General features: G+C 40.4%; 1 protein-coding gene across 1 annotated transcript; it reads right to left on the reverse strand.

Moving 5' to 3' along the window:
• Nucleotides 1-2,713: 2,713 nt before the first annotated feature.
• Nucleotides 2,714-9,629, reverse strand: LOC311263385 (uncharacterized protein). Its single transcript, XM_084363412.1, has 7 exons — nucleotides 9,484-9,629; nucleotides 8,733-8,758; nucleotides 7,276-7,352; nucleotides 5,035-6,039; nucleotides 4,756-4,908; nucleotides 4,370-4,462; nucleotides 2,714-3,819 (listed from the first exon to the last, which is right to left on the reverse strand). Exons 4-7 carry the CDS (start codon nucleotides 6,037-6,039, stop codon nucleotides 3,520-3,522), a joined length of 1,551 nt encoding a protein of 516 aa, XP_084219538.1. The 5' UTR covers nucleotides 7,276-7,352; nucleotides 8,733-8,758; nucleotides 9,484-9,629; the 3' UTR covers nucleotides 2,714-3,519.
• Between the last annotated feature and the right edge of the window lie 15,152 nt (nucleotides 9,630-24,781).

Below are 24,781 nucleotides of genomic sequence, written 5' to 3' on the forward strand. Positions count from 1 at the left end.
AAGTCATGTCCGTGCAGCCTATGGTGTTGCCATAAAGAGAGAAAATTTCTACTGAAGGTGTGTGGGATCTGCACGTGCACTTTTCAACTAAAGAGATGAAGATGCTGTTGAGTCACTCAGAACAAGTCTTTAATTACTGATAACTTCAACAGTGCAGTCAACTCAGCATTTGTGCCCATCATCTGTCCTGGGAGAAAGATATGGTTTCAGTACAGGTAATTGATCAGGTTGTGTTGACAAAACAGCCTTGAAAAGTCAAGGAAATGTAAAAAAAAAACAAAAAACAGTCTTGTATGAGCAAAAAGCTGGTGTATGGTGTCATGGTCCCACGATTCGGCTGGCACTCCTGCCACTTTGACACAGCCATAACATATCCTCCTAATGGCATGCAGGCCAAGTAGCATGCTGATATAAACAGCTCAAGGTCAAGGTCTGGTGTCAGCCTTAGGGTGAATGTGAACACTGACAAATACGTGAGCACCCTGGGGACAGAGGGAACTTGCAGAGAGGGGTTCAATGTCACGAGGACAAAGCCACTCTTTGTGCCGTGGCATTGGTGAATCTTCTGATATTAATAAAGAGCATGGCCACATAACACACTCTCACGCACACACACTCTCACTCTCCCACTCATACACTCTAGTCTAGTCAACTGGTGTAGAGGTGTGGTGCTGAATGAAGTCCAACGTCTGAATGTACAGGTCACGGCCATCACAGGCGAGTGGATCAATGGCGGCCTGAAGTGCTGTTAGACCTGTTGCTGTCAGAGGCACTTGAATTGCTGGGACCTGAATCCCCTGGTCAGAGGTCTCAGGGGGGGAATCCTCCCAGTCAATTTCTGGATATTGCAGTTCCTAAAAATATGGATAGATTTTAGCATAAACCACACAAGAACATATATAAACATGTTTTTAAGCCGCAGAGCTTTTTATTATCAAAAGTCAAATATTGCTGTCTCGAACCTTAGAATAAGTTGTTTACAAATACTGTACAAATCTTAGAATACGGTAGCCAAGGGTTAGGGTGAGGGTTGGTCTGACCCGAGTTATAAAATGTTTTTGATCCGAACCCAGGGCGTCTGGATTGGTGTCGTTCGGCCCATTGAGAACTCGGACTGACCCAATGAAAGAATTGGAGCCTGTATGGCTACAGTCTGTAGCTGGAGCACACATTTATTTAGAATAAGTTTAAGCGCTGGTTAACTTATACATCGAGTGTGCTCCAGATCGGCTCTTTCCTTCTATTACTCTTTTAAAGAAGGATATTGAGAATAAGATTTGTTCAGAATTAAATAAAAGTCCATTTGGACACCTGTCTCAAACATACCAGCTGAAAATAAAACTACTAGATATTGACACACATGTGCATCTGGATGTGCTGCTCCCATTTTTTCTACCTAAAAACTGACCTTTTTTCATTGAGTAAAAATCCTCTCTGAATTATGGAACTGATTAGAATCATTTCTTGTCTACAAATATGCTTGTATGGACCCCTGAAACTTCTGTAGGCTGTGTGTAATAGTTTCTTTCTCTGCTTAGCTGCAGCGAGCGAGGAAAATCACAACCACAGATGTATTTATATAGTACTTAGGCTAATAATTCATATCAGATATTATTATAGGCTATTCTTGTATTTAAGCAACATCCAGTTGCTCTCCATTGCAGCTACATTGTGGTCAAACGTGGAATTGTCCCAAAATCCTTTGAGCTGCATTTCAGTACTATGCTTCCACCTAGTGGCTACAGTTGTGACTTACATTTCACGCAATGCGTGAATGTGAGTGAAACGTCCATTTTCAATTAGTACCCACTGTACTCTAAGTCCTCCTGTGTAACTTTTTGCTTTGAAATATGCCTGACGGCACTCGTGCAAAGTTATTGTTTATCATTTAACAGTTCGTTTGCAAATGTTTTTGCCCTCGGAGGCCACCGTTACTTAGCCAACGGGAGGGGTGAGCTCAAGCGATCTAGAATCTAGAATCTAGAATCTGAATGCTGGATGCCCCCCCCATCTTACACACTGAGGCTTTAAAGTCGTGAATGAATACAGTGTTCACCACAATGATAAAGGTTTACAAAGCTGTCCCACCTCAACATTTTCCTCATCTTGTGGAGTGTTGAGGCGTCCCATGCACCACAGCTGCTCTGGACTGTGGTTTCCCTCTGTCCTAAGGGGATGATTGTTCCAGGCAGTTGTAAACACTTTTAGAGCAGCTTGAAGGCGAGGTACACTGTAAACCCGGATAAGTTGAGTTTACTTAAAAATTTTTAGGAAACTGGTTGCCCTAAAAAAATTAAGTAATGTTTGATGAAAACTTGAGTGAATTTAACTTAAAAAAATTAGTGGATGGCATTGTTATTTTGAGTTCAATACACTTAATACCAAGTTTGTTTAACTTAAAATCATTAGTAAAATCAATTGCTTTGCCCCTTTATTCCACTGAAAACTTAAAGTTAAGTGCACTAACCTCCAAGATGATTAAACTTAAAAACATTAGTAATATCAATTGCTTTACATATTTATTTCACTTATAACTTTAAGCTGAATACACTAACCTCCAAGTTGATTTACCTTAAAAATTCCTTTTAAGCCCAATTACTCCACTATCTGAAGAGTAAAATAAAATCTGTTTAATAAAAAAAAAAAAACTATACAGATTAAATTAATTAAGAAAATAAAAAGCAAAACCACAAGAGTACATTCTTGTCTACATGTTTTATTAAACTTGTCTTTATCATGTTATCAAACAAAATAGGTTTGCAATCAAAAAAATCAAATAGGACTCTTGTGAATCAGGATGGCATTAAACTACAAAATCAATGCCAATGCTATACAACATAGGTAGCAATAGGAATTAAACTAGATCAGCGCTAATAACACAAATCATACACCAATCAGCATGGAATCAAATTGCAAAATCAGTGGCAATGCATAAAAAACTTGCATATCAATCAGTGCCAACAGTAAATATGGTATTTTTAAAGTGCAACATTACAAATAACCAAGCACTCAGATCCAGAGCAGTGGTATAAGTATTCAGAACCCTGTTTTAAACAGATAGCTGATTCTTCAAAGATTGAATTTTGGGTTTCAGCTCACCTCTGCCCAAGTTGAGCCTGACCTGCTGAATAAAGTGAAAGGTGCTTTTCATGCACTCTTCTGAATCGGGATGGTATTAAACTACAAAATCAATGCCAATGCAATAGGAATGAAACTAGATCAATGCTAATAACACAAATCATACACCAATCAGCATGGAATTAAACTACAAAATCAGTGCCAATGCCATACAACATACTGTAGCTAGAAATAGTAATGGAACCAAACTGCTAGATCAGTGCTAATAACATGAATCATACACCAATCAGGATGGAATCAAACAGCAAAATCAGTGGCAATGCATAAAAAACTTGCATATCAAACAGTGCCAACAGTAAACATGGTATTTTTAAAGTGCAACATTACAAATAACCAAGCACTCAGATCCAGAGCAGTGGTATAAGTATTCAGACCCCTGTTTTAAACAGATAGTTGATTCTTCAAAGATTGAATTTTGGGTTTCAGCTCACCTCTGCCCAGGTTTAGCATGACCTGTTGAATAAAGTGGAAGGTGCTTTTCATGCACTTGGGATAATCCAAGTGCAAGGCATAAATCAGTCCAAAAAGGACACAGAAAGCCTGTGGCAGGTTGGCCAGCTCCTCCATTACCACACTCCCTTCCAAGACGATGCTCACTCTGGATGGGTTGAGTTGAGGATGTTCGTCAATGCAGAGGATTCCCACTGAAGTTTCACTGTACAAGTCCTTGTCAGTTGCATCCTAACAGAAAAAGAAACAGACAAAGAGAGGACATTGTAATGTCAATAATGCTGTGTTGACCACAAAAATTAAGAAAGGACAACACCAATTTTAAATCGGCATAATTTGAACTGTGCATTACAAGAGCTGTTTGAAAACCTGTGTGCTGAAATGGTTTTGTAGCTCAGCAGAGATGGAGAGCTTTTTCAGTCCCAGTCAAGCTGAAAACTTGTGTAAAAACTATTTCCAGTACAGATGCAATTGTTGCAGTTGATACAAATTTAAGACCAGTATTGTCCTTTAATCTCAAAAAGTAAGAACTTATGTAAGGGTTTTTCATAGTCCTCAGCAAAATAAAAAGAGGGGTCCCTCCCTGTGGCCCCATCTCACACTAGCTGATGGCAATTTCACAGAAATAAAGACAAAGGTGAAAGTTGAAATTTTGTTCAATGTTAATGTGTTTGTAATTTAGAGTAAGTAGTAGTAATTTATTTTTTTATAGTAAATTCATATCAGATGGCCGTGTTGTGAATCAATAATGCGGATATTCAAAACAAATTGAGTTACTTACCGAGCAGGTTTTGAAGAACGCAGAGGGGTCATCCCCCAAGACGACTGGCAGTCCCCGAAGACAAAGGCACCTGATGTCTGTTGGCTCAGTGGTCTGGAAGATAGTGGACATAACTAAGTACACTCATACTGTATATGGTTAAATAGATTCCAGAAAGTTGCCACAATTTAATTACTTCATTACAAACTTCCTGGACAGAAAGTAGAGAGGAGTGGATAGAAGGACAGAAGAGAGATAAAAACAAGAAAAGAGCAAAGTATGTAGAGTAGGAGAAAAGAGAAGGAAATGGAAACGGGAGAGCAATGAAAAGTAATGAGATGAGAAGAAAGGGGGGAAGAATAGAGAGGCAAGAGAGGCAGTCAGCTTAGGTAGACAAGTCAGCCTACCTTTGTCTGACGTAAAAGGTCAGTTAAAAGCTGTCCACTGAGGCCCCTCTTCTTCCTGAAGAGGTCCATCAAGTTTGGCGAGAAACGGTCAAGTGCCTCAAAGAAGTTTTCTTTGAGATTCTTCCCCACCACTCGGGTGAACTCGTAACACACCTGAAAATATAAAACATAGCCCAACATGTATAGGCCCATGGTCAAATGAAAGACATTTATGACCCTCAACACAACACAATTTGGGTCACACAGTGATTTGTAAATACTCAAAACAGGCATACAAACCTGGCTTTCGGAGAAAAGTGCTGGCCATCGCTGTACAATCTGGGTAATTGCAGGCTTGTCTGTCACAACTTCTTTTCTCCGAAGAGCAAAGGTCCTATCCATCTCTTTCTTAATAAGGGACCCATTTGGCTTTGCCTTCATCATCTCATTGACTAGAACCTGGCGAGCTGCTTCCAGGTTGTGGTCATCCAACCCCTCTGGATACTGAGGCAGGAAATTTATTTCTCCTTTCCTTGGCTTCTTGATGTCCTTGTTTGGAGGGTCGCCATTTGTAGAGTATCTTCCACGTTTACCACTATTGACAGTGACGTCAAGTCGGCCCAGCTTGCACATTTTGGCTCTGTAATTTCCAACCTTGAACTTCAAACTGTTCTTCCATCCAACACAGCCAGAGGGTGACGCCGCTTCTTTAAGACATGGGTGCGTTTCTACTAAAGCTTGTGCAACAGCCGCTAAATCTTCCTTTGTTGGGTATGCATCAAATGCATAGATGACCTCAGCCAATTTCTCAAGGATATCATGCTTTAGCTCTTTTGTCACTTTGAGATAGGTTCCATCCCTGAGATATAACAAGTTACCTTGACGGAGTCGGTACTCAACATCAACTGAAAATTTAGGAATTTCAAACACCTCTGGCCATGGCACACTTCTATCCAGAGAGGAGCTGGACAGGATCTCGGTGTCTGCCAGGCTGCTTGTGTCACTACACAATGAAGATTGTTCAACTGGTTGATCAACTGGTTCAGTGACTGGTACCAATTCAATCATAGGGATGATTTTAATGGTTGGCTTATCTGGGAGCTCTGAGACATCTTCAAGATTACACAGTTCATTGTTAAAGTCGGGGTCTTGGTACTGTAGGACGAAGTTGTAATTTGCTTGGAGAGTGCCTTTAAGCCAGCCAATCAAATCTTCAAGTGTGTCCGGTCGTGTTGTCATTGTCAACTTTCTGATGTCTCCCTCTGAGACAATAACCCTCATGATGAATTTCTCTTGCAGAGCCATCTGGGGAGAAAGGATATACACAAGAATTTAGCAAATAACATATCGTTTCAATGTTACCATAAGTTGTCCTTGGACCCTGTATGCTGATAACGGGAGGACATCATTCAGCTCCGATATCTTGACCACATATGTGGAGGGGATATCACCACAGAGAAGTTGGTAAGATCTCAAATGCTCACAGTACCATGCGGTCATTTTGTGGCAGATGAACAGGATTTCTGTGTTAGCTGTAACAATCTTTTCAATCTGGGCAAATTCAGAGAGACCTGAGCATGAGCCAAAAGAGAGAATCATGCCTGGATGATACGTGATTCCATCTATGCAGACAGATGACACATCCAGAACAGACTCTACCTTTGCAATGTCTCGAGCAAATACTCTCTGAACATTCAAAGGGAAAGAGGCAAGCAAAACTGGGGTAACCCTTGTCATTTCCACCGATGGTTTGAAAAATGCACTGCAGTCAAGATGGTAACTGACTGCTTTCTGGTGTTTTGTAGCAAGTGTCATTGCAACATTTTTGAAATTTTGAGCGTTCCGAATTGCTTTTTTAAAGAACTTATGTTTCCCCTCGAAGCGCATTGTCCAAACATCGCACAAGGGACCAAACTTCCTTACAAGGTAAGGATAGTGTTCCAGGTAGTGATGCTTTGGCTTTAACTGAAAACCTGGAAAAGTTGACTGCAGCAGCCGTCTGTGTTCTGTTATTTTACATTCCATGAAATGCAGTGTCTCTTCAGTATGCCTTGGTGCCACAGCCAGCTCGATTATGTCTTTAAGAAGCATCAGAATTTCCCAAGTGTCATCACCCTCAGGAACACAGTGACCAATAAGAAGTGGGAGGAGCCTTATGAGACACCAATTCTCATGGCCATTTCCACCAATGCTTCCTTTGGTGGAAAATCCCTTTCCGATCATCTGAGGGCGATCTGTTTTGTCCGTGAATGTATAATTAAAGTGTCTGATGGCCTGATTTAGTGTATCTAACGTGAAATACCTCTTGCTTATCAGATTTTTAAGACACAGGGACAACTCAGTTGGCACAATGCCTTCAAAGAGATCGTGCAAGATGTCAGGAGGATACCCGGTGACCACATGAAAGTGCTCGAGATTTTCAGTTAATGGACATGCTCTTTTCACACCATAAGTCTGACGCAGTGCTGTGTCCTCTCTCACCTCCTGCACTTGCCTATCATGAGAGTCTTTGTCTCTGAGCTGAAAGAATCCAGAACATACCTCTTGCTGTTGCGCGTCTCTGCTGCTCGCTAGACAGAATCTGCAGAACTTGTCGACCTTGAAGCTCTCCAGGAATCCTGCAAGAGAGTGAGCACCAAGATTATCAGCGGCAACATATAAGACTGTGCCCTTCACACTTGCACCTAGTGACTCTATGTAAACACCATTTTGCTCTAATATCTTTAGATCATAGATGAGAGGTTGCAGAACTTTTGCATAACCACACTCTTTAACTGTAGAGGTATTGCATAGTAGAGCAAGCTGGATTGAGTTGAGGGTGGACCTGTATTTTGCAGGTATGTTTGCAATGACCCAGTATACTGCACACATTTTATGTTTCAGCTTTGACGTTCCTAGAGGATTGGCAACTTCAAAGTCGTCAATGTAAAGGCCAAGAGCAATTGTGAACTCATTGCTTGCAAAAAGAGAATTTTCATTAAAGTACTGCCCATCTGCATAAGACGTGTATTCCTGCAGTACATGGACTTTTTCTGACATAGCTTTGTCTAACACGTCAGTTTTGTTAAGCAGCTTCTGGAGCATTGGAACAATGGGGACATATGCAAGTGGTTTTTTGCCTTTTTCCACAACATATTCAATAGGGTTTACCAGTGGGAACTCTTTGCGTACATAGGCTGCTCTCTTTTTAGCAGTTCCTAAGGGTCCATCTTTGGCACAAAATGACATCATGTTACACTCTGACACAGCACTGGTAATTTCGCTCACAACTGTATCATCCACATTATCAAAGTATTTATTTAGTGTAGCCCTCACTTTGTTATGCAGAAGTGGCTCTGACAGCTTATTGATTTGACAAAGCTGCTGTAATACCTCTTGCACAGAACTCTCTGGTATGTGCATAACTGTTTGCATCTTTAACAGAAGAGATGCTAAGTTGTGCTCTAGCTGCTTTCCTAAATCACGAATATCATTCTCACTAGCTTCTTCACTAACTCCTTCCAACTCTGCCATGTCATCAGCATGTGATATTTGCTCTTGTGCACCATCCTGATCATGACCTTCATAATCACAACCAATGATTTCTGACTTGAACCTCTTCCAGCTGTGTTCCTTGTGTGCTTTACTCTTGTGTGCTTTGAACGTGGAGTAGACACTGCTTTCAAAGTCACAGTCTTTATAAGGGCAACTGACTTTATGGTTGACTTTTAAGTGGGCATTATGCAGGTGACTAAAGTAGTCAGTTTCAGTACAAGACTCAGCAAACCCACATGACAGACAACAAAACTTTACTGGTACATCTACAGTTGGTTGCTGTTCTGAAGTTTTGGTGTGAAGGCGGGATAAGTGTACTCTTAGTGCATTGAGTGATTTGAATGTACACAGACATTCCTGGTGTAAACATGGAAATGGTTCTGTTCTTGCATAGCTCCCATGTTTTAGTCTATAGTGCTTAAATAGCTGTGCTCTCTTTTCACAGATAAAAGGGCAGTACTTACACTTCCACAACATGTCTTCTGGAGACCTGCAACACAATAAAAAAGAAAAAAAAAAAACATAAGAGACGGTGAAGTAATGTTAGATTATCCTCTACAATCTATCTGTATTTTGAGACTCTTAATTCTGGATAGTGATAAAACTGTATAATGCCATTTGTTTGACGTTCACTTCTTAAAAAGTAATGTTACTTTGTGGAAGTAAAGAGGGTCACATACACATTGCAATATCACAGCCTGGTCACATGAATACAGTTAGCATTTGACAGGTGATTTAATAACAATTAATGGCAGTTATCTTGAGTGAAAAAATACACAAAAAATATTCAATTAGCGTGGCAAGAGCAAAGATTTCCAATGCTGAAAAACAGGAGCTTCAAATATCTGTTTAAGCAACCTTTTCAACCGGCCACAACACTGGAGGTTGTGGCCGGTTTTGAGCGGGAGTCCAGCGTTGTGGCCGGTTTTGAGCGGGGGGTCTTCACTGCTCACTCTAACAAGTGAAAATATCAGTGTAAATACTTAAAACGTCGTTTTCACTGCTCACAAACAGCTACTAAAGCCATGTGTGTCTTAGAAGAGAAAAATGTCCGTTAAAATGCTTTACACTGCTAGCCAAATGTGCCTTAACATTACCACGTCAGTTTAGCTAATGAAAACGTTGTTGTTTTTTTCACTGCTCTAACAGTCATTGGAGCTAGTGCTAACTTTAAATCAAAAGCCACCACAGAGTAAAACGCGGTCGCTCACTCACCAGATTCAGTCGTCCTGTCGCCCTCTTTTTCCGTCTCTAATCCACTCGAGGCACACGTCCTCTGGCAGGGCAGCCGCCACAACACCAGCGCCGACGGCTTGTTTAGTGATAAAATTAGCTACAGGCTCCGCGGTAGTGGAACTGCTGTTTCCACTGCTTACAAACTACTCCTCGCTGTAAAAAAACAAACTAATACGTTGTAAAATGTCTGTCGGACAAAACAGCAGCGAACAGTTGAAAATACACGCAGGAGACGTGACGTGCTGCAACATGCCTTCTGGTTACCTATGCTACATTCAAGTAGTGTCAGAATAATCGGGTAAATGATTTTCCGACTGACAAAAATCACACGAACACTGATAGGCTACAGTAAATTTCTGCCCATGTAGAGTAAAATAGATTAGTGAGTTATTCATTTGCATAAATCCTGATATCAAGTCAATATTTTTGTGATTTTAGGTATTGTAGAGTCTACTAGTAGAATACAACAACAAGTCTGGGATAAAATCACTGATGTAAAGTTTAAGAAGTGTTTCTGCATAGTTGATAACAACATGAATTATCACCGGAAACGGCTAACCATGTCATTTTTAATGTTTTGAGTATTAAAACATAAAACATCTTCTTTGTAGCATCCACAAAGTTGAAAAATGACCTCGGGAACACCGAACCTTCCTACACTACTTGAATGCAGCGGGAATTTAAGAGGCTGGTCATGACCAAAACAAAAAAATTCCATCCCACTTAACTTAAAGTTACTCATTCATGACATTACTTTCAAATGTAAGTATATTCTACTTCGAATTAGTAGACTGCGCTTAAATTTGATAGTTATACAATCAAACTTAAATTATCTATGTACGTTGAAATTGATTGTTTGAGTAGAAATGAAATCCGGGCTAACAGTGTAAGAAGATGTAGTGCACACAGAAAATGTGCACTACATTACTGATGTCCAGTGGTGGACAGTAACGAAGTAAATTTACTTGAGTACTGTACTTAAGTACAGTTTTTGAGTATCTGTACTTTACTTAAGTATTATTTTTTGGGGATACTTTTACCTTCACTCCACTACATTTGAAGGACAAATATTGTACTTTTTACTCCACTACATTTCTATTGATGCTCTCGTTACTCGCTACTTTTGAGCTTACGTCAGCTGATGATTTTTTTTTTTGTGCAAAATTCAGAGAAAATAAACTGTTTCTGCTGATTTGCGTATGGTTTGTCTTAGTCGTATTGCCGTACCTGTACTATGTCATGCCATACGAAGAAATGGAGGAAGAAACTGGAGAAACACGGGGGAAACTCCCACCGAGCACCCGTGGCCAAACCCCATGTTTGATTCGTTTCAGTTTACATGTTTGTTGTGCTTACCCCGAACAAATTATATCACGGCCGACAAAAACTCGTCTTCCAACCTGAAAAAGCACGTCGCGGTATGTGAAGTTGTTACTAACGTTAGCTAGCTTAATGTTGGTTAAATTGCAGATGAACATTTTAAACGTAATTGTATGTGTTTGTAGTATCATAGTTGCCATTTTTAAACGGTTTAAAAATATGGCAACAGTTGCAGTGCAGTTGAATGATTAAGTTGATTTTCTGCTCATGTTTTTTTATACAATTCATATCAAAGAGTCCAAAGTAGGGTTTAGGTGTGTGTGTGTGTGTGTGTACGTGTGTGTGTGTGTGTGTGAGAGAGAGAGTGTGTGTGTGTGTGTGTGTGTGTGTGTGAGAGAGAGAGAGAGAGAGAGAGTGTGTGTGTGTGTGAGAGAGAGAGAGATAGAGTGTGTGTGTGTGTGTGAGAGAGAGAGAGAGAGAGAGTGTGTGTGTGTGTGTGTGAGAGAGAGAGAGTGGGTGTGTGTGTGAGAGAGAGAATAGCATAGAGTGAGTATAGTATATATTTCATTTGTTGATGAATGCAGCTGAGTCTGTGTTCTGAGGCTTCTTGCCTTTATTTGTTTATTTTTGAGCTATAAACACGTCTGTAGCAGAATCACATCAGTGTATTGTATAATGACATTAAGCTACTTTCCTGTATTTCCTGAGATATTTTTTAAATACGTTTACTTAAGTAATTTTTTAAGCAAATACTTTAGTACTTTTACTTAAGTAATATTTTGACTAAACTACTTCACTTGTATTGGAGTAATATTTGACAAGGAGTATCTGTACTTTTACTCAAGTAGTGAAGTTGTGTACTCTGTCCACCTCTGCTGATGTCTAAGACCCCATCTTCTTCCATAGTGTGGAGCACCTCATAGAAGATGCAGGTGACCGCCATGCGTCCCGCCAGAGCCGCTCAATTCTGCAAAAGTAAAAATATTTAACCTGGGTTTAGAGCAAAAGGTGATGCAAGCTAATTTGTTTAGTAAGCTGATGTAACGGATACATCATTTGAAGAGATGACATACTTTTTTTTTTTTTTTTTTTTCAAAAAACTTAAGTGAGATCTCAATCCTCATTGGACAAATGAACTGTTCCTTCCCACAAGACAAATATAAACAACAATCAGCTTTTGCATTTCCTACACTTGTAAGGAACATGTGTAGGAATTACTCCCATCTAGCGGTGCTGTTGTATATCGAAAACAGTCGTATTCTTGATGCTGCATTCACGTGCAATTGGGCAGATGGCAGACGTTGCATGTAACGGGATAAACAAGTGTCTATTTAATTAAACAAGTGGTCCAACACAAGACAAACCAATACACACATGACAATATGTTGTCATGGTGATGTCGTATTGTTTACCTGACCCACGTTTTACCAGCTTTCTCTCGTCAACTAAAATGACAACCCGTTTGTTTGCAGTCCCAACAAACTGGTTGAGGCAATTTTGGTCATATTACCTTTGATTATGCACGCTTTTTCCAGAGATAAAGCTAGCTCGGCCAGTTCCACGTCCTGAAAACATGAAGTAGGCTATCTCCAGGTTTTCTACACCTTGATCTCCTCGAACCCTGTAACAAAGAAAAAAATATCAACTGTAATCAAGAGCATCTGCAGCAGTAACCATTCTTACTGATTCTGAAGTACTGTTAAAACATGAGAGAAAACAACTGAGATGGATTACAGTCTAGTTTGCTCAGGAGAATTCTTCTTGATTTTAGAATATATTGTAATATTAAGGAGAAATTAAAAATGATCAAATTAATGACAGGCAGATAACATTAACAACAATAATAACCTTGATGGTATGCCGTGTTGCCGGATGGCCTCAAGGAAGAAGGAGAATGCCGTACTTGCACGATTGTTAGTCGCCGCATCCAAATACATGACCTGTGCAAATTAACACAGATTAATAACTAAAAATGGTTTGGGTACAAAAAAACAATCAACAATGTTTGAAAATAACTGTCAAAAGGAAAGAGTAATCTTATGTTTGGTTATGTTAAAATGACAGGAGACAGTCAAGTAAACCATGGCAGAAACTGCAGTAATGCTCCTCGCCAAGGATTGACAGCTTCTGTAGTCATACTGTATTTCAGGTGAATTATGTTTCACAAAATCATACAAATGTATTACCTAAATGTTATAACTGTATTACATTGATAACTGTTGATATAATATTAATAAACATGGTTCTGTAGGGCACTTGTCAAAAAAGAGAGCTAATTTCTCTATAAATATATATGAAGGGAAATCAGGGCCCCAGAATTATTTGCAAAGTAAATGCATTCATTCACATTCAAAGAACTAAGTGTACACAAGTTTGCTGTGATATTGGTGGGATTGTTACAGCCAAAGTATGACAATTGTGGAAATATAAGAAACACCCCAAAAATGACTAGAGAGGTTCAAACAAACTCTCTAATCTCCCTAGTCAACCACTATGTGCATTATTGTCAAGCCAGGAGTCTTTGAAATTGGAGTTCACCCTAATTGAAGTAGAAAAAGTAAAGCAGTTTCAAAATTTAAAATGCAAATATCCAATCCAATGACTTTCTATGAAAACTACAAGTAAGCTGTGTGTACTGTGATACATTATGAGTGGGCTGAAAAGTTTGCATCAGTTATCAGTTCAAAGCTTGTCTCATTTGTAGATTTATTCCAGCATATTATAGATGTTACTACAACATGGAACATAGGCTATACAATCTATACTGTCAAAATATTTCTCCAAAAAAAGACACCCTCATTTTGAAGGCCAACAGCAGCATTTAAATGAACATTTGATAAATGCGCTAACTGGCAAGCGGAGGGGAGGCGGCTGGTTGTGGTGTCATGGATTCTATCACTGTTTCCACATGCTGCTCACAACATGTAGAGCTACTGATGGTGAAGTGTCGACCATTCTACCTGCCACAGGAGCTGTCGGCTGTTCTCGTAACAGCCATCTACGTACCACCGAGTGCTTACGTGGAGGAAGCCATGTCCGAGCTCTATAACAACATCAGTGTGAGGCAGCAGGAGCACCCAGACACCTTCTTCATAGCAGCTGGTGACTCCTTAAATTCTACCAACATGTAAACGTTGCGACCAGAGAAAACAACACTTTGGATTTGGCCTATACAAACATTAAAAACTCTTAAAAAAGAAGAGCCTCTCACCCATATTGGTAGCTCAGACCATGTAACTGTCAGACTCACACCAGCTTAGAAACCCAGAGTGAAGCGGGACAGGCCAGTGGTCAGGGAGGTCAGAATGTGGCCCCAGGAAGCAACAGCAACACTACAGGACTGCTTCAATACCACGTACTGGGACATCTTCAGAGAAGCAGCAACATATGATGGGAAGACAGACCTACAGGAATACACAGACTGTGAATAACAGTAAATTGTTTTAGGCTGTCACCTCAGCCTCTCTGTGTAATGTTTGTGGAGCCAGTAAATGACCGTGGACTGCCATCTAGTGGCCAGTCTTGATGAGGGTAGCAAGGTATAAAAGGGAGGAGACTATGAGCCCTGTAAGCTCACCTGTGCATATCCTCACCTGTGCGCATCTCCATCACCTTTCTCCTTTGTCTCTGCTGGGTTGGCGCGGCGTCTGTGCTGCTGAGTTTCTCTCTGTTTGGATTATGCGTGGCTCCCCGAGTAAGTTTGCTTTTAACCACGCATGCGGTCTGTTTTAAGTTTGTTTATTGTTATTAGGAGGATGGTTCTTCAGACGGCACCTTCAACACAACAAACAAATAGCTCCCTTGGTATAGTGGAACGAGGTATGTTGACTCAAATTTAGGCTATTACTTTTATTCTTGGGTTGTCTGGATTTATTTATCCTGAGGGATGCCGCCAATACTGTTTGATATGGTGAATGGAGTTAGTAATGATTATAAATGTTTTCAATAAATGTATCTTTTAATTTTTCTGTTGGGCTTGGAAATTGTGAATTAAATGTTTATGTATTTAATCTAATCTTCCTTTTTTCTTTCTGTATTTTTCTTTAATAGTTTTCACGGTGCTACAGCAGGCAATAAAATTTAAGCACCGTTTGAATCTCTCCGCCTCATTTATGGACGCCAAGGGTCCGCTACACAGACTGTCATCAGCTACATCAACAAGTGTACTGAGAATGTAACGGATGTCAGAACCATCAAAAGACTTGCTAATCAGAAGCCATGGCTGACAGGGGAAGTGCGCTGGTCAGCCATTTCACTGATGTTAAGGACTCACCTCACCCGTGGCAGGGATTTCATAACATCACTGACTACAAACCCCCCACCCCACGGTTGCACTATTTATGAAACCAGTTATGAAATGTTTGGAACGCCTGGTCATGCAACACATTAAGAACTGTGTCCCTGCTGACCTAGACCTGCTGCAAATTGCGTACAGAACAACATATCCACAGAAGATGTAATTTCCACCATTCTCCACCTCATCTTGAGCAGAAGAACACCTACACCAGACTCCTGTTCATAGATTTCAGCAGTGCCTTCAACACCATCATCCCACAGCAGTTGGTGGAAAAGCTGCAGCTGCTAAATGTGGATAACGGCATCTGCAACGTTCTGACTCAATGACAACAGACAGTCAGGGTGGGCAGCCGCACATCAAAGACCATCACAGTGGCCCTTATTTATCAAATATGCGGACACCAAAAAAATGGGTGTACGCCAGATCTACCACAAGGATCGGCATTTATCAATCTAAACGTGAGCGTAGGGTACGTAAAAAATCTCACGCCAGCTCTGACCAGGTGTACGCACATTGGATCCAGCGTAGAACATGGAGGAGGGGAGTTCTGCTGTGTCAGAATGACTATTAAACCATACTAATGCGGCGAACCTCATGTTGTTGTTGCTTTTAATAGTAAAGTAAATAAATAAATACGATATAACCACATATTCATCAAGTCTGTGGTGAAAACTTAACTCAACTTTTATTTTGAGCAATGAGGTGAACTAAAAACGATGATATGACAGATGCTCATTAATCAGCTGTGTAAACAAACAGTCAGTGACAGACCTGTTACTGTCAGATCACAGACAGAAACTTCCATAATCTCATACAACAGAGTGATGAACAGCTGCCCAGTCTCTTTCTCTGTCGGAAATCGGAGCCCAGACTGAGGAGGGAGACTAGCCGCTCCGGAGCGGAGCTTTTTCTTTTTTTCCTGTCACCGGGAGATTGGGCCGGTGTTTCACATCCCTCCATCAGCCGAACCATTCCTGATGGAGGTTATAAAGTTGCGTTCACGGCAGTAATTAGGCTGATTTCTCAAATGCTATAGCCGAGTTATGCTTAGTAAACTGTAGAGAATTTCATGAGATCGCTGGGTTTCGTAACGGTGATACGTGCGTCTGCAGCCTCCATCCACCTGACACTTACAAAAACTATCACTCTGTTAATATCCAGATATTTAATGGTGCTGCTCTCTCCGTGTTGAATGTGGTAACTGTCAGTAAAGTCTCTCTTCTTCGCCGTGTTCCGTAAAAGGAGCAGGGCGAGGAAGCAGATAGCCTACTGTATTTATTATTCTGATTTTATTTTATGTTTTTGATGGTGTTTCACTGATGAGAAACAAAGTTCGTTCTCTTGTCCATGTATATATACACAACAAAAATGACAATACAATCCTTGTACCTAATTGAAGGTTAACATATTTAATACCTGTATAATACTAAGACCTACATAATACTTGAATATGTAAAAGATTTTTTTATTTTTTACTTTTTAAAGACCCTGTAGAAACTCTGTTATTCCTCTGCGGTGAGAAATCTGACACTTATTTTGCTTTAACTGACTGAACAACTGTACAGTAGGCTAGTATGCATGATTTGTGATACCTTCCTTGAAAATCCATCGACGCCGCCAAATATTACCAGGTTGTATCTGTAAAGAGAATATAATACAGAAAAAATACAAACAGCATTGTTAACAACAACAATAATTACCATGCATCACCTGTAACTGCCACATATGACTTAAAAATTAACTTTGATGGAAGTTTGGGTAGATTAGATAATCAGAGAATTTTGACATTTGTTCTTAAAAAATGTACTAAAACCGATTTATCTGCAACGATTATTGATAGTCACTGCAGGTATAATAAGCACATCTTGTGTTTTTGTAAAATGTAAAAAGTTAAGTAACTACATAGACTGTAAAAAGAATGGACGTAGCACCTATGACGTCACCCATTGGTTTGGGGCAGTCTGTTTTGTGCCGCTGCTACGGGGATTTGAACTGCGCCATCTTGGATTTTAGTGGGAGTGTAATTTCCATATTTGGAGAGGTGCGGCGGTTAGCCGGCCGAGAACCAGCCCACTGAACTCGAAGCAACCAATTAACGGCCGGTAACTGTCTGAGAACCTGTCACTCAACATAACCACACCCCCATTTATGCGTTATGTCACCGCATTGGTGGAGCAGTCTGTCAATCTCGTGTGGCCGATCGACAGGACGACATGTCATTGGACTATATGCTTACTTCAGCAACCAATAGGCTGAGAAGGCTGGTACCAACTCCCGCCTCCTGTCTTCAGAGTTTCAAAACTTTTTCACGGAGTTTCAAAACTTAGTTTCAGAGAGAATACTGCCAAATCTGAAACTCTGAACGTGTGTTGTTGAAACACTGTAAAAACAGTGCTGTAGTTGTAAAGAAGTAAAAGAAAAACACAAAGATTTGGAATGAATTTTCAAATACAAAATAATGTTTTCAGACAATTGAATTTTTTTTCCAGCCTGCCAAAACACTATTTACGCCTTCAAAATTTTCAAATCAGAGATTCGCCCTTTCAAAACTCAGGTTTCAACATCTCAACACTTTTTTCCAAATATATTCACACCAGTTTTCAGATCTCCATCTACAAGGTTTCAGAACTGGATAACAAAATTATACTGTGGGAGAATAGTGCCAAATTTTAAACTCTGAACGTGTGTTTTTGAAACACTGTAAAAACAGTGCTGTAGTTGTGAAGAAGAAACAGAAAAAAAACAAACAGAAGTTGCAGAGATTTGGAATGAAAATTCAAATACAAAATAATGTTTTCAGAGATTTGAATTTTTACTTCAGCCTTTCAAAACACTATTTACACCTTCAAAACTTAGTTCCAAAGTTTCAAATCTTTTGTGCACTTTCAAACACGGGGTTTCAAGCTTTCAACATTTTTTCTTTCAGTTTTGCGTGATGGCAGTGTTTTAGCTCCATACACACTCCTGACAGAAAACGAACGTCCCGGGTCTGCCATATCAATATGTTGAAACGTTACGTTGCTCGGGCAGATGCGTCTGTGTCACCGGTCCTGACCCTGTTGCTACGGTGTGTGTGGCCCCGCCTCCTCCGTACCCATTGGTGGAGGATGGGCTCATTGAGAAAAACAGTTTCACTCCTTCTGTACACTTGGGAAATTCTGAAGTTATGAATAACTTAGACTCGTTTTTGTCTCATTTGCCTGCACCTGCCCGTCTTGATATCATTAAGTTGATTGAGAATCACCCACTGTTGTTATCTGATCACCCTCGCCGAACATCATTTTTGCACCATGACATAGTAGAGGGACATGCCCCAATTAAACAACACGCCTATCGTGCAGCTCCATCAAAGCGAGCTGTGATGCAACAGGAAGTGAAGTACCTGTCGGAACACGGCTTAGCTGTGCCGGGTTCAAGTGCATGGAGCTCTCCCTGCCTCCTGGTCCCCAAACCCGACTCCACTTCTCATTTTTGCACTGACTACAGAAAAGTTAATTTAGTCACTAAGCCAGATTCCTTTCCTCTACCCAGGATGGAGGACTGTGTGGATAGAGTGGGGGCAGCCAAATTTGTCACAAAGCTAGATTTACTTAAGGGATACTGGCAGGTTCCCCTTACTGAACGGGCATCTGAGATTTCTGCTTTTGTAACCCCTGATCATTTCCTGCAATACACAGTGATGCCTTTTGGATTAAGAAACGCGCCCGCAACTTTTCAGAGACTGATGCGTAAAGATCTCCAGGGTGTGGAAAATTGTGAGGCTTACTTAGATGATGTGGTGGCTAATTCTGAGACATGGGCGGAGCATTTGGAGACACTCTCCGTAATATTTAATCGCCTTGATAGAGCCTCACTTACACTTAATTTGGCCAAGTGCGAATTTGGAAAGGCCACGGTCACCTACCTGGGTAAGCAAGTCAGACAGGGGATGGTGTGTCCCATTGAGGCAAAGGTGCAGGCAGTGATTGATTACCCTGTCCCTCGCACCAGGAGGGCATTGCGCCGCTTTCTGGGCATGTGTGGTTACTACAGGGGTTTTTGTCGTAACTTTGCAGATGTTGTGGCTCCCCTAACAAGTCTCTCCAGCCCCAAGACAGAGTTTGTGTGGTCTCCAGCCTGCCAGCATGCGTTTGAGGCTGCAAAAGCATTGCTGTGCAGTGCTCCAGTGTTGTCAGCCCCGAACTTCCAGCGTTCCTTCAAGCTGGAGGTTGATGCAAGTGGATGTGGTGCTGGTGCTGTTCTTCTTCAGGAAGATGCGCAGGGAGTAGATCACCCTGTCTGCTATTTCCCAAAGAAATTTGATAAACACCAAGTCAATTACAGCACCATTGAAAAAAAAGCACTTGCTCTCATGCTTGCAGTGAATCATTTCGAAGTATATTTGGGGTCTAGTGTGGAGCCAATTCAGGTTTTTACAGAAAACAATCCCCTGGTGTTCCTGGCTAGGATGCGTAATTCCAACCAGCGTCTGATGCGGTGGTCTTTGCTCCTGCAGGATTTTAATTTGCAGATCTGCCACAAGAAGGGGATAGAGAATGTGTTGGCAGATGCGCTGTCACGTGTGGACGCAGACTAGTGGTGTTGATTGGTTGTTGTTTTTGTGTGTTTTTGTTATTGTTTTTTTTCTCTTATTTATTTCTCTTGATGATTAAGTTTTCTTTTTGGAGTAGTGTTCGGTTCTTAAGGGGGCGGGTCTAGGAATCTGTGGGTGTGTCTGAATTAATGTGTGAGTGAATGATGTGTTGCAGGTGTGGTGCCGGATCCAGCCCCGATTGGTCCATCCAGCGCGAGGGGGGACCATATATGGAGGAACATCCAGCCGATCGTTCGCTATCCCTCCTCCACTCCCAACCCCGTCTGTTTCGTTCAGTTACGCATGCAGCAGTAGGGGTGGACTGCCAATTGCTTTGTCCTTTGTTTCTCCTGTTTTTTGAATAAGTAGGGAGGTTAGACTTTGTATTTTGGTTTTCTCTTCTTTTGCAGGTCAGCCTCGGTTCTTCAGTTAGTTGGGTTATGTTTGTTATTTTGGCCTTGGCCCACCGCGACGACCAATGCTGTTTTATGTCTAAGTTGTGTATTCTTTTTTTCTTGCTTTGTAAAATAAACCATAAATGCGCACAAACCCGCGTCTTGTGTTCTCTGTGGCTTGGGAGTGAGGGAAGGTGACCGCAAAATCATGTTGTGCTCTAGGTTCTCCTAGCTGGGGCACAACATACATTGTAGAAATACACATCATAAAGTCCAAATAAACTGTAGAAATAGAAAGTAGAAATACACATCACAGTAGAAATACACAGCAGAAATATAGATCACAGTAGAAATACACATCACAGAAGAAATACACAGCACACAGTACAAATACTATAGAAATACATAGCACACAGTCAAAATACACAGTAGAAATACATATCACAATAGAAATACACAGTACAAATACACAGTACAAATACACTAGAAATACATAGCACACAGTCGAAATACACAGTAGAAATACAGAGCCAACAATAGAAATACACAGTAGAAATACACATCACAATAGAAATACACAGTAGAAATACACAGCACAGAGTCGAAATACACTTTAGAAATACAGAGCAGACAATAGAAATACACAGTAGAAATACTCATCACAGTAGAAATACAGAGCAGACAATAAAAATACACAGTAGAAATACACATCACAGTAGAAATACACGTAAAAATATACATCGCAGTAGAAATACACATCACAATAGAAATACACAGTAGAAATACACGGCACACAGTGCAAATACACAGTTGAAATACACAGTAGAAATACAGAGCAGACAATAGAAATACATTGTAGAAAAACACATCACAAAGTCCAAATACACTGTAGAAATACACAGTAGAAATACACATCACAGTAGAAATACACAGTAGAAATACACAGCACACGGCCAAAATACACTTTAGAAATACAGAGCAGACAATAGAAATACACAGTAGAAATATACAGGACACAGTAGAAATACACAGCACACAGTAGAAATAGACAGCACATGGTAGAAATTCATTAGAAATACATAGCACACAGTAGAAATACATTGTAGAAATACACATCACAAAGTCCAAATACACTGTAGAAATACACAGTAGAAATACACATCACAGTAGAAATACACAGTAGAAATATAGATCACAGTAGAAATATACATCACCATAGAAATACACAGTAGAAATATACATCACAGTAGAAATACACATCACAATAGAATTACACAGTAGAAGTTCACAGCACACAGTGCAAATACACAGTAGAAATACACAGCGCAGAGTCAAAATACACTTTAGAAATACAGAGCAGACAATAGAAATACACAGTAGAAATACACAGCACACAGTAGAAATACACAGTAGAAATACACAGCACACAGTAGAAATGCACTAGAAATACATAGCACACAGTAGAAAGAAGATCCAAATTCAACCAGTTCAGCTAGGAAACTTCAGTGAAAGACTTTTTCAGTCAAATGCAGTTTATGCTACTCTAAGTGCAAAAAAAGGGCTTTTCTCGGTCTGAGACGCTGAAAATTGTCATGAGCCAGTTTTCACCCTTAATGAATTAAATTCCAGGTAAAGCCTCGTTTGCCATGAAGAAGATCCAAATTTAACCACTTCAGGCTAGAAAACTTAAGTGAAAGACCTTTTTTCAGTGAAATGCAGCTTAGGCGACTGTACAGTGCAGAAACAGGCTCCTCTCGCTCTGAAAGGCTCATTTTTGACATAAGTCAGTTTTCACCCTTAATGAATTAAATTCCAGGTAAAAACTCCTTTGCCATGAAGAAGATCCAAATTCAACCAGTTCAGGCTAGTAAACCTGTTTGAAAGACCTTTTTTCAGTGAAATGCAGCTTAGGCGACTGTACAGTGCTAAAACAGCCTCCTATCTCTCTGAAACGCTCATTTTTGACGTAAGCCAGTTTTCACCCTTAATGAATTAAATTCCAGGTAAAAACTGGTTTGCCATGAAGAAGATCCAAATTCAACCAGTTCAGGCTAGTAAACCTGTTTGAAAGACCTTTTTTCAGTGAAATGCAGCTTAGGCGACTGTACAGTGCTAAAACAGCCTCCTATCTCTCTGAAACGCTCATTTTTGACGTAAGCCAGTTTTCACCCTTAATGAATTAAATTCCAGGTAAAAACTGGTTTGCCATGAAGAAGATCGAAATTCAACCAGTTCAGGCTAGAAAAACTGTTTGAAAGACCTTTTTCAGTGAAATGCAGCTTAGGCTACTGTACAGTGCAAAAACAGGCTCCTCTCGCTCTGAAACGCTCATTTTTGACATAAGCCACTTTTCACCCTTAATGAATGAAATTCCAGGTAAAAACTCCTTTGACATGAAGAAGATACAAATTCAACCAGTTCAGGCTAGTAAACCTGTTTGAAAGACCTTTTTTCAGTGAAATGCAGCTTAGTGCAAAAACAGGCTGCTCTCGCTCTGAAACGCTCATTTTTCACATAAGCCACTTTACAGCGCTAAAACAGCCTCCTATCGCTCTGAAACGCTCATTTTTCACATAAGCCACTTTTCACCCTTAATGAATGAAATTCCAGGTAAAAACTCCTTTGCCATGAAGAAGATCCAAATTCAACCAGTTCAGGCTAGTAAACCTGTTTGAAAGACCTTTTTTAAGTGAAATGCAGCTTAGTGCAAAAACAGGCTGCTCTCGCTCTGAAACGCTCATTTTTCACATAAGCCACTTTTCAGCCTTAGGCGACTGTACAGTGCTAAAACAGCCTCCTATCGCTCTGAAACGCTCATTTTTGACATAAGCCACTTTTCACCCTTAATGAATGAAATTCCAGGTAAAAACTCCTTTGCCATGAAGAAGATCCAAATTCAACCAGTTCAGGCCAGTAAACCTGTTTGAAAGACCTTTTTTCAGTGAAATGCAGCTTAGTGCAAAAACAGGCTGCTCTCGCTCTGAAACGCTCATTTTTCACATAAGCCACTTTTCAGCCTTAATGAATGAAATTCCAGGTAAAAACTCCTTTGCCATGAAGAAGATCCAAATTCAACCAGTTCAGGCTAGTAAACCTGTTTGAAAGACCTTTTTTCAGTGAAATGCAGCTTAGTGCAAAAACAGGCTGCTCTCGCTCTGAAACGCTCATTTTTCACATAAGCCACTTTTCAGCGCTAAAACAGCCTCCTGTCGCTCTGAAACGCTCATTTTTCACATAAGCCACTTTTCAGCGCTAAAACAGCCTCCTATCGCTCTGAAACGCTCATTTTTCACATAAGCCACTTTTCACCCTTAATGAATGAAATTCCAGGTAAAAACTCCTTTGCCATGAAGAAGATCCAAATTCAACCAGTTCAGGCTAGTAAACCTGTTTGAAAGACCTTTTTTCAGTGAAATGCAGCTTAGTGCAAAAACAGGCTGCTCTCGCTCTGAAACGCTCATTTTTCACATAAGCCACTTTTCAGCCTTAGGCGACTGTACAGTGCTAAAACAGCCTCCTATCGCTCTGAAACGCTCATTTTTGACATAAGCCACTTTTCACCCTTAATGAATGAAATTCCAGGTAAAAACTCCTTTGCCATGAAGAAGATACAAATTCAACCAGTTCAGGCTAGTAAACCTGTTTGAAAGACCTTTTTTCAGTGAAATGCAGCTTAGTGCAAAAACAGGCTGCTCTCGCTCTGAAACGCTCATTTTTCACATAAGCCACTTTTCAGCCTTAATGAATGAAATTCCAGGTAAAAACTCCTTTGCCATGAAGAAGATCCAAATTCAACCAGTTCAGGCTAGTAAACCTGTTTGAAAGACCTTTTTTCAGTGAAATGCAGCTTAGTGCAAAAACAGGCTGCTCTCGCTCTGAAACGCTCATTTTTCACATAAGCCACTTTTCAGCCTTAGGCGACTGTACAGTGCTAAAACAGCCTCCTATCGCTCTGAATCGCTCATTTTTGACATAACCCACTTTTCAGCCTTAATGAATTAAATTCCAGGTAAAAACTCCTTTGCCATGAAGAAGATCCAAATTCAACCAGTTCAGGCTAGTAAACCTGTTTGAAAGACCTTTTTTCAGTGAAATGCAGCTTAGTGCAAAAACAGGCTGCTCTCGCTCTGAAACGCTCATTTTTCACATAAGCCACTTTTCAGCGCTAAAACAGCCTCCAATCGCTCTGAAACGCTCATTTTTGACATAAGCCACTTTTCACCTTTAATGAATGAAATTCCAGGTAAAAACTCCTTTGCCATGAAGAAGATCCAAATTCAACCAGTTCAGGCTAGTAAACCTGTTTGAAAGACCTTTTTTCAGTGAAATGCAGCTTAGTGCAAAAACAGGCTGCTCTCGCTCTGAAACGCTCATTTTTCACATAAGCCACTTTTCAGCCTTATAGGCGACTGTACAGTGCAAAAACAGCCTCCTCTCGCTCTGAAACGCTCATTTTTCACATAAGCCACTTTTCAGCCTTAGGCGACTGTACAGTGCTAAAACAGCCTCCTATCGCTCTGAAACGCTCATTTTTGACATAACCCACTTTTCAGCCTTAATGAATTAAATTCCAGGTAAAAACTCCTTTGCCATGAAGAAGATCCAAATTCAACAAGTTCAGGCTAGTAAACCTGTTTGAAAGACCTTTTTTCAGTGAAATGCAGCTTAGTGCAAAAACAGGCTGCTCTCGCT

The sequence above is a fragment of the Pagrus pagrus genome (assembly GCF_965226575.1).
Source record: "Pagrus pagrus genome assembly, chromosome: 10".
In the NCBI taxonomy this organism is placed as follows: domain Eukaryota; kingdom Metazoa; phylum Chordata; class Actinopteri; order Spariformes; family Sparidae; genus Pagrus; species Pagrus pagrus.

What these genes read in the sequence shown, in the direction of transcription:
- LOC311263385 (XM_084363412.1), bottom strand. Translation starts at nt 6,039, where the DNA reads ATGGCTCTGCAAGAGAAATTCATCATGAGGGTTATTGTCTCAGAGGGA. An exon ending in CACTTTTCTCCGAAAGCCAG is followed by an intron (nt 4,909 to 5,034) that starts GTTTGTATGCCT and finishes TTATATTTTCAG; the next exon opens with GTGTGTTACGAGTTCACCCG. An exon ending in ACCTTTTACGTCAGACAAAG is followed by an intron (nt 4,463 to 4,755) that starts GTAGGCTGACTT and finishes ACTATCTTCCAG; the next exon opens with ACCACTGAGCCAACAGACAT.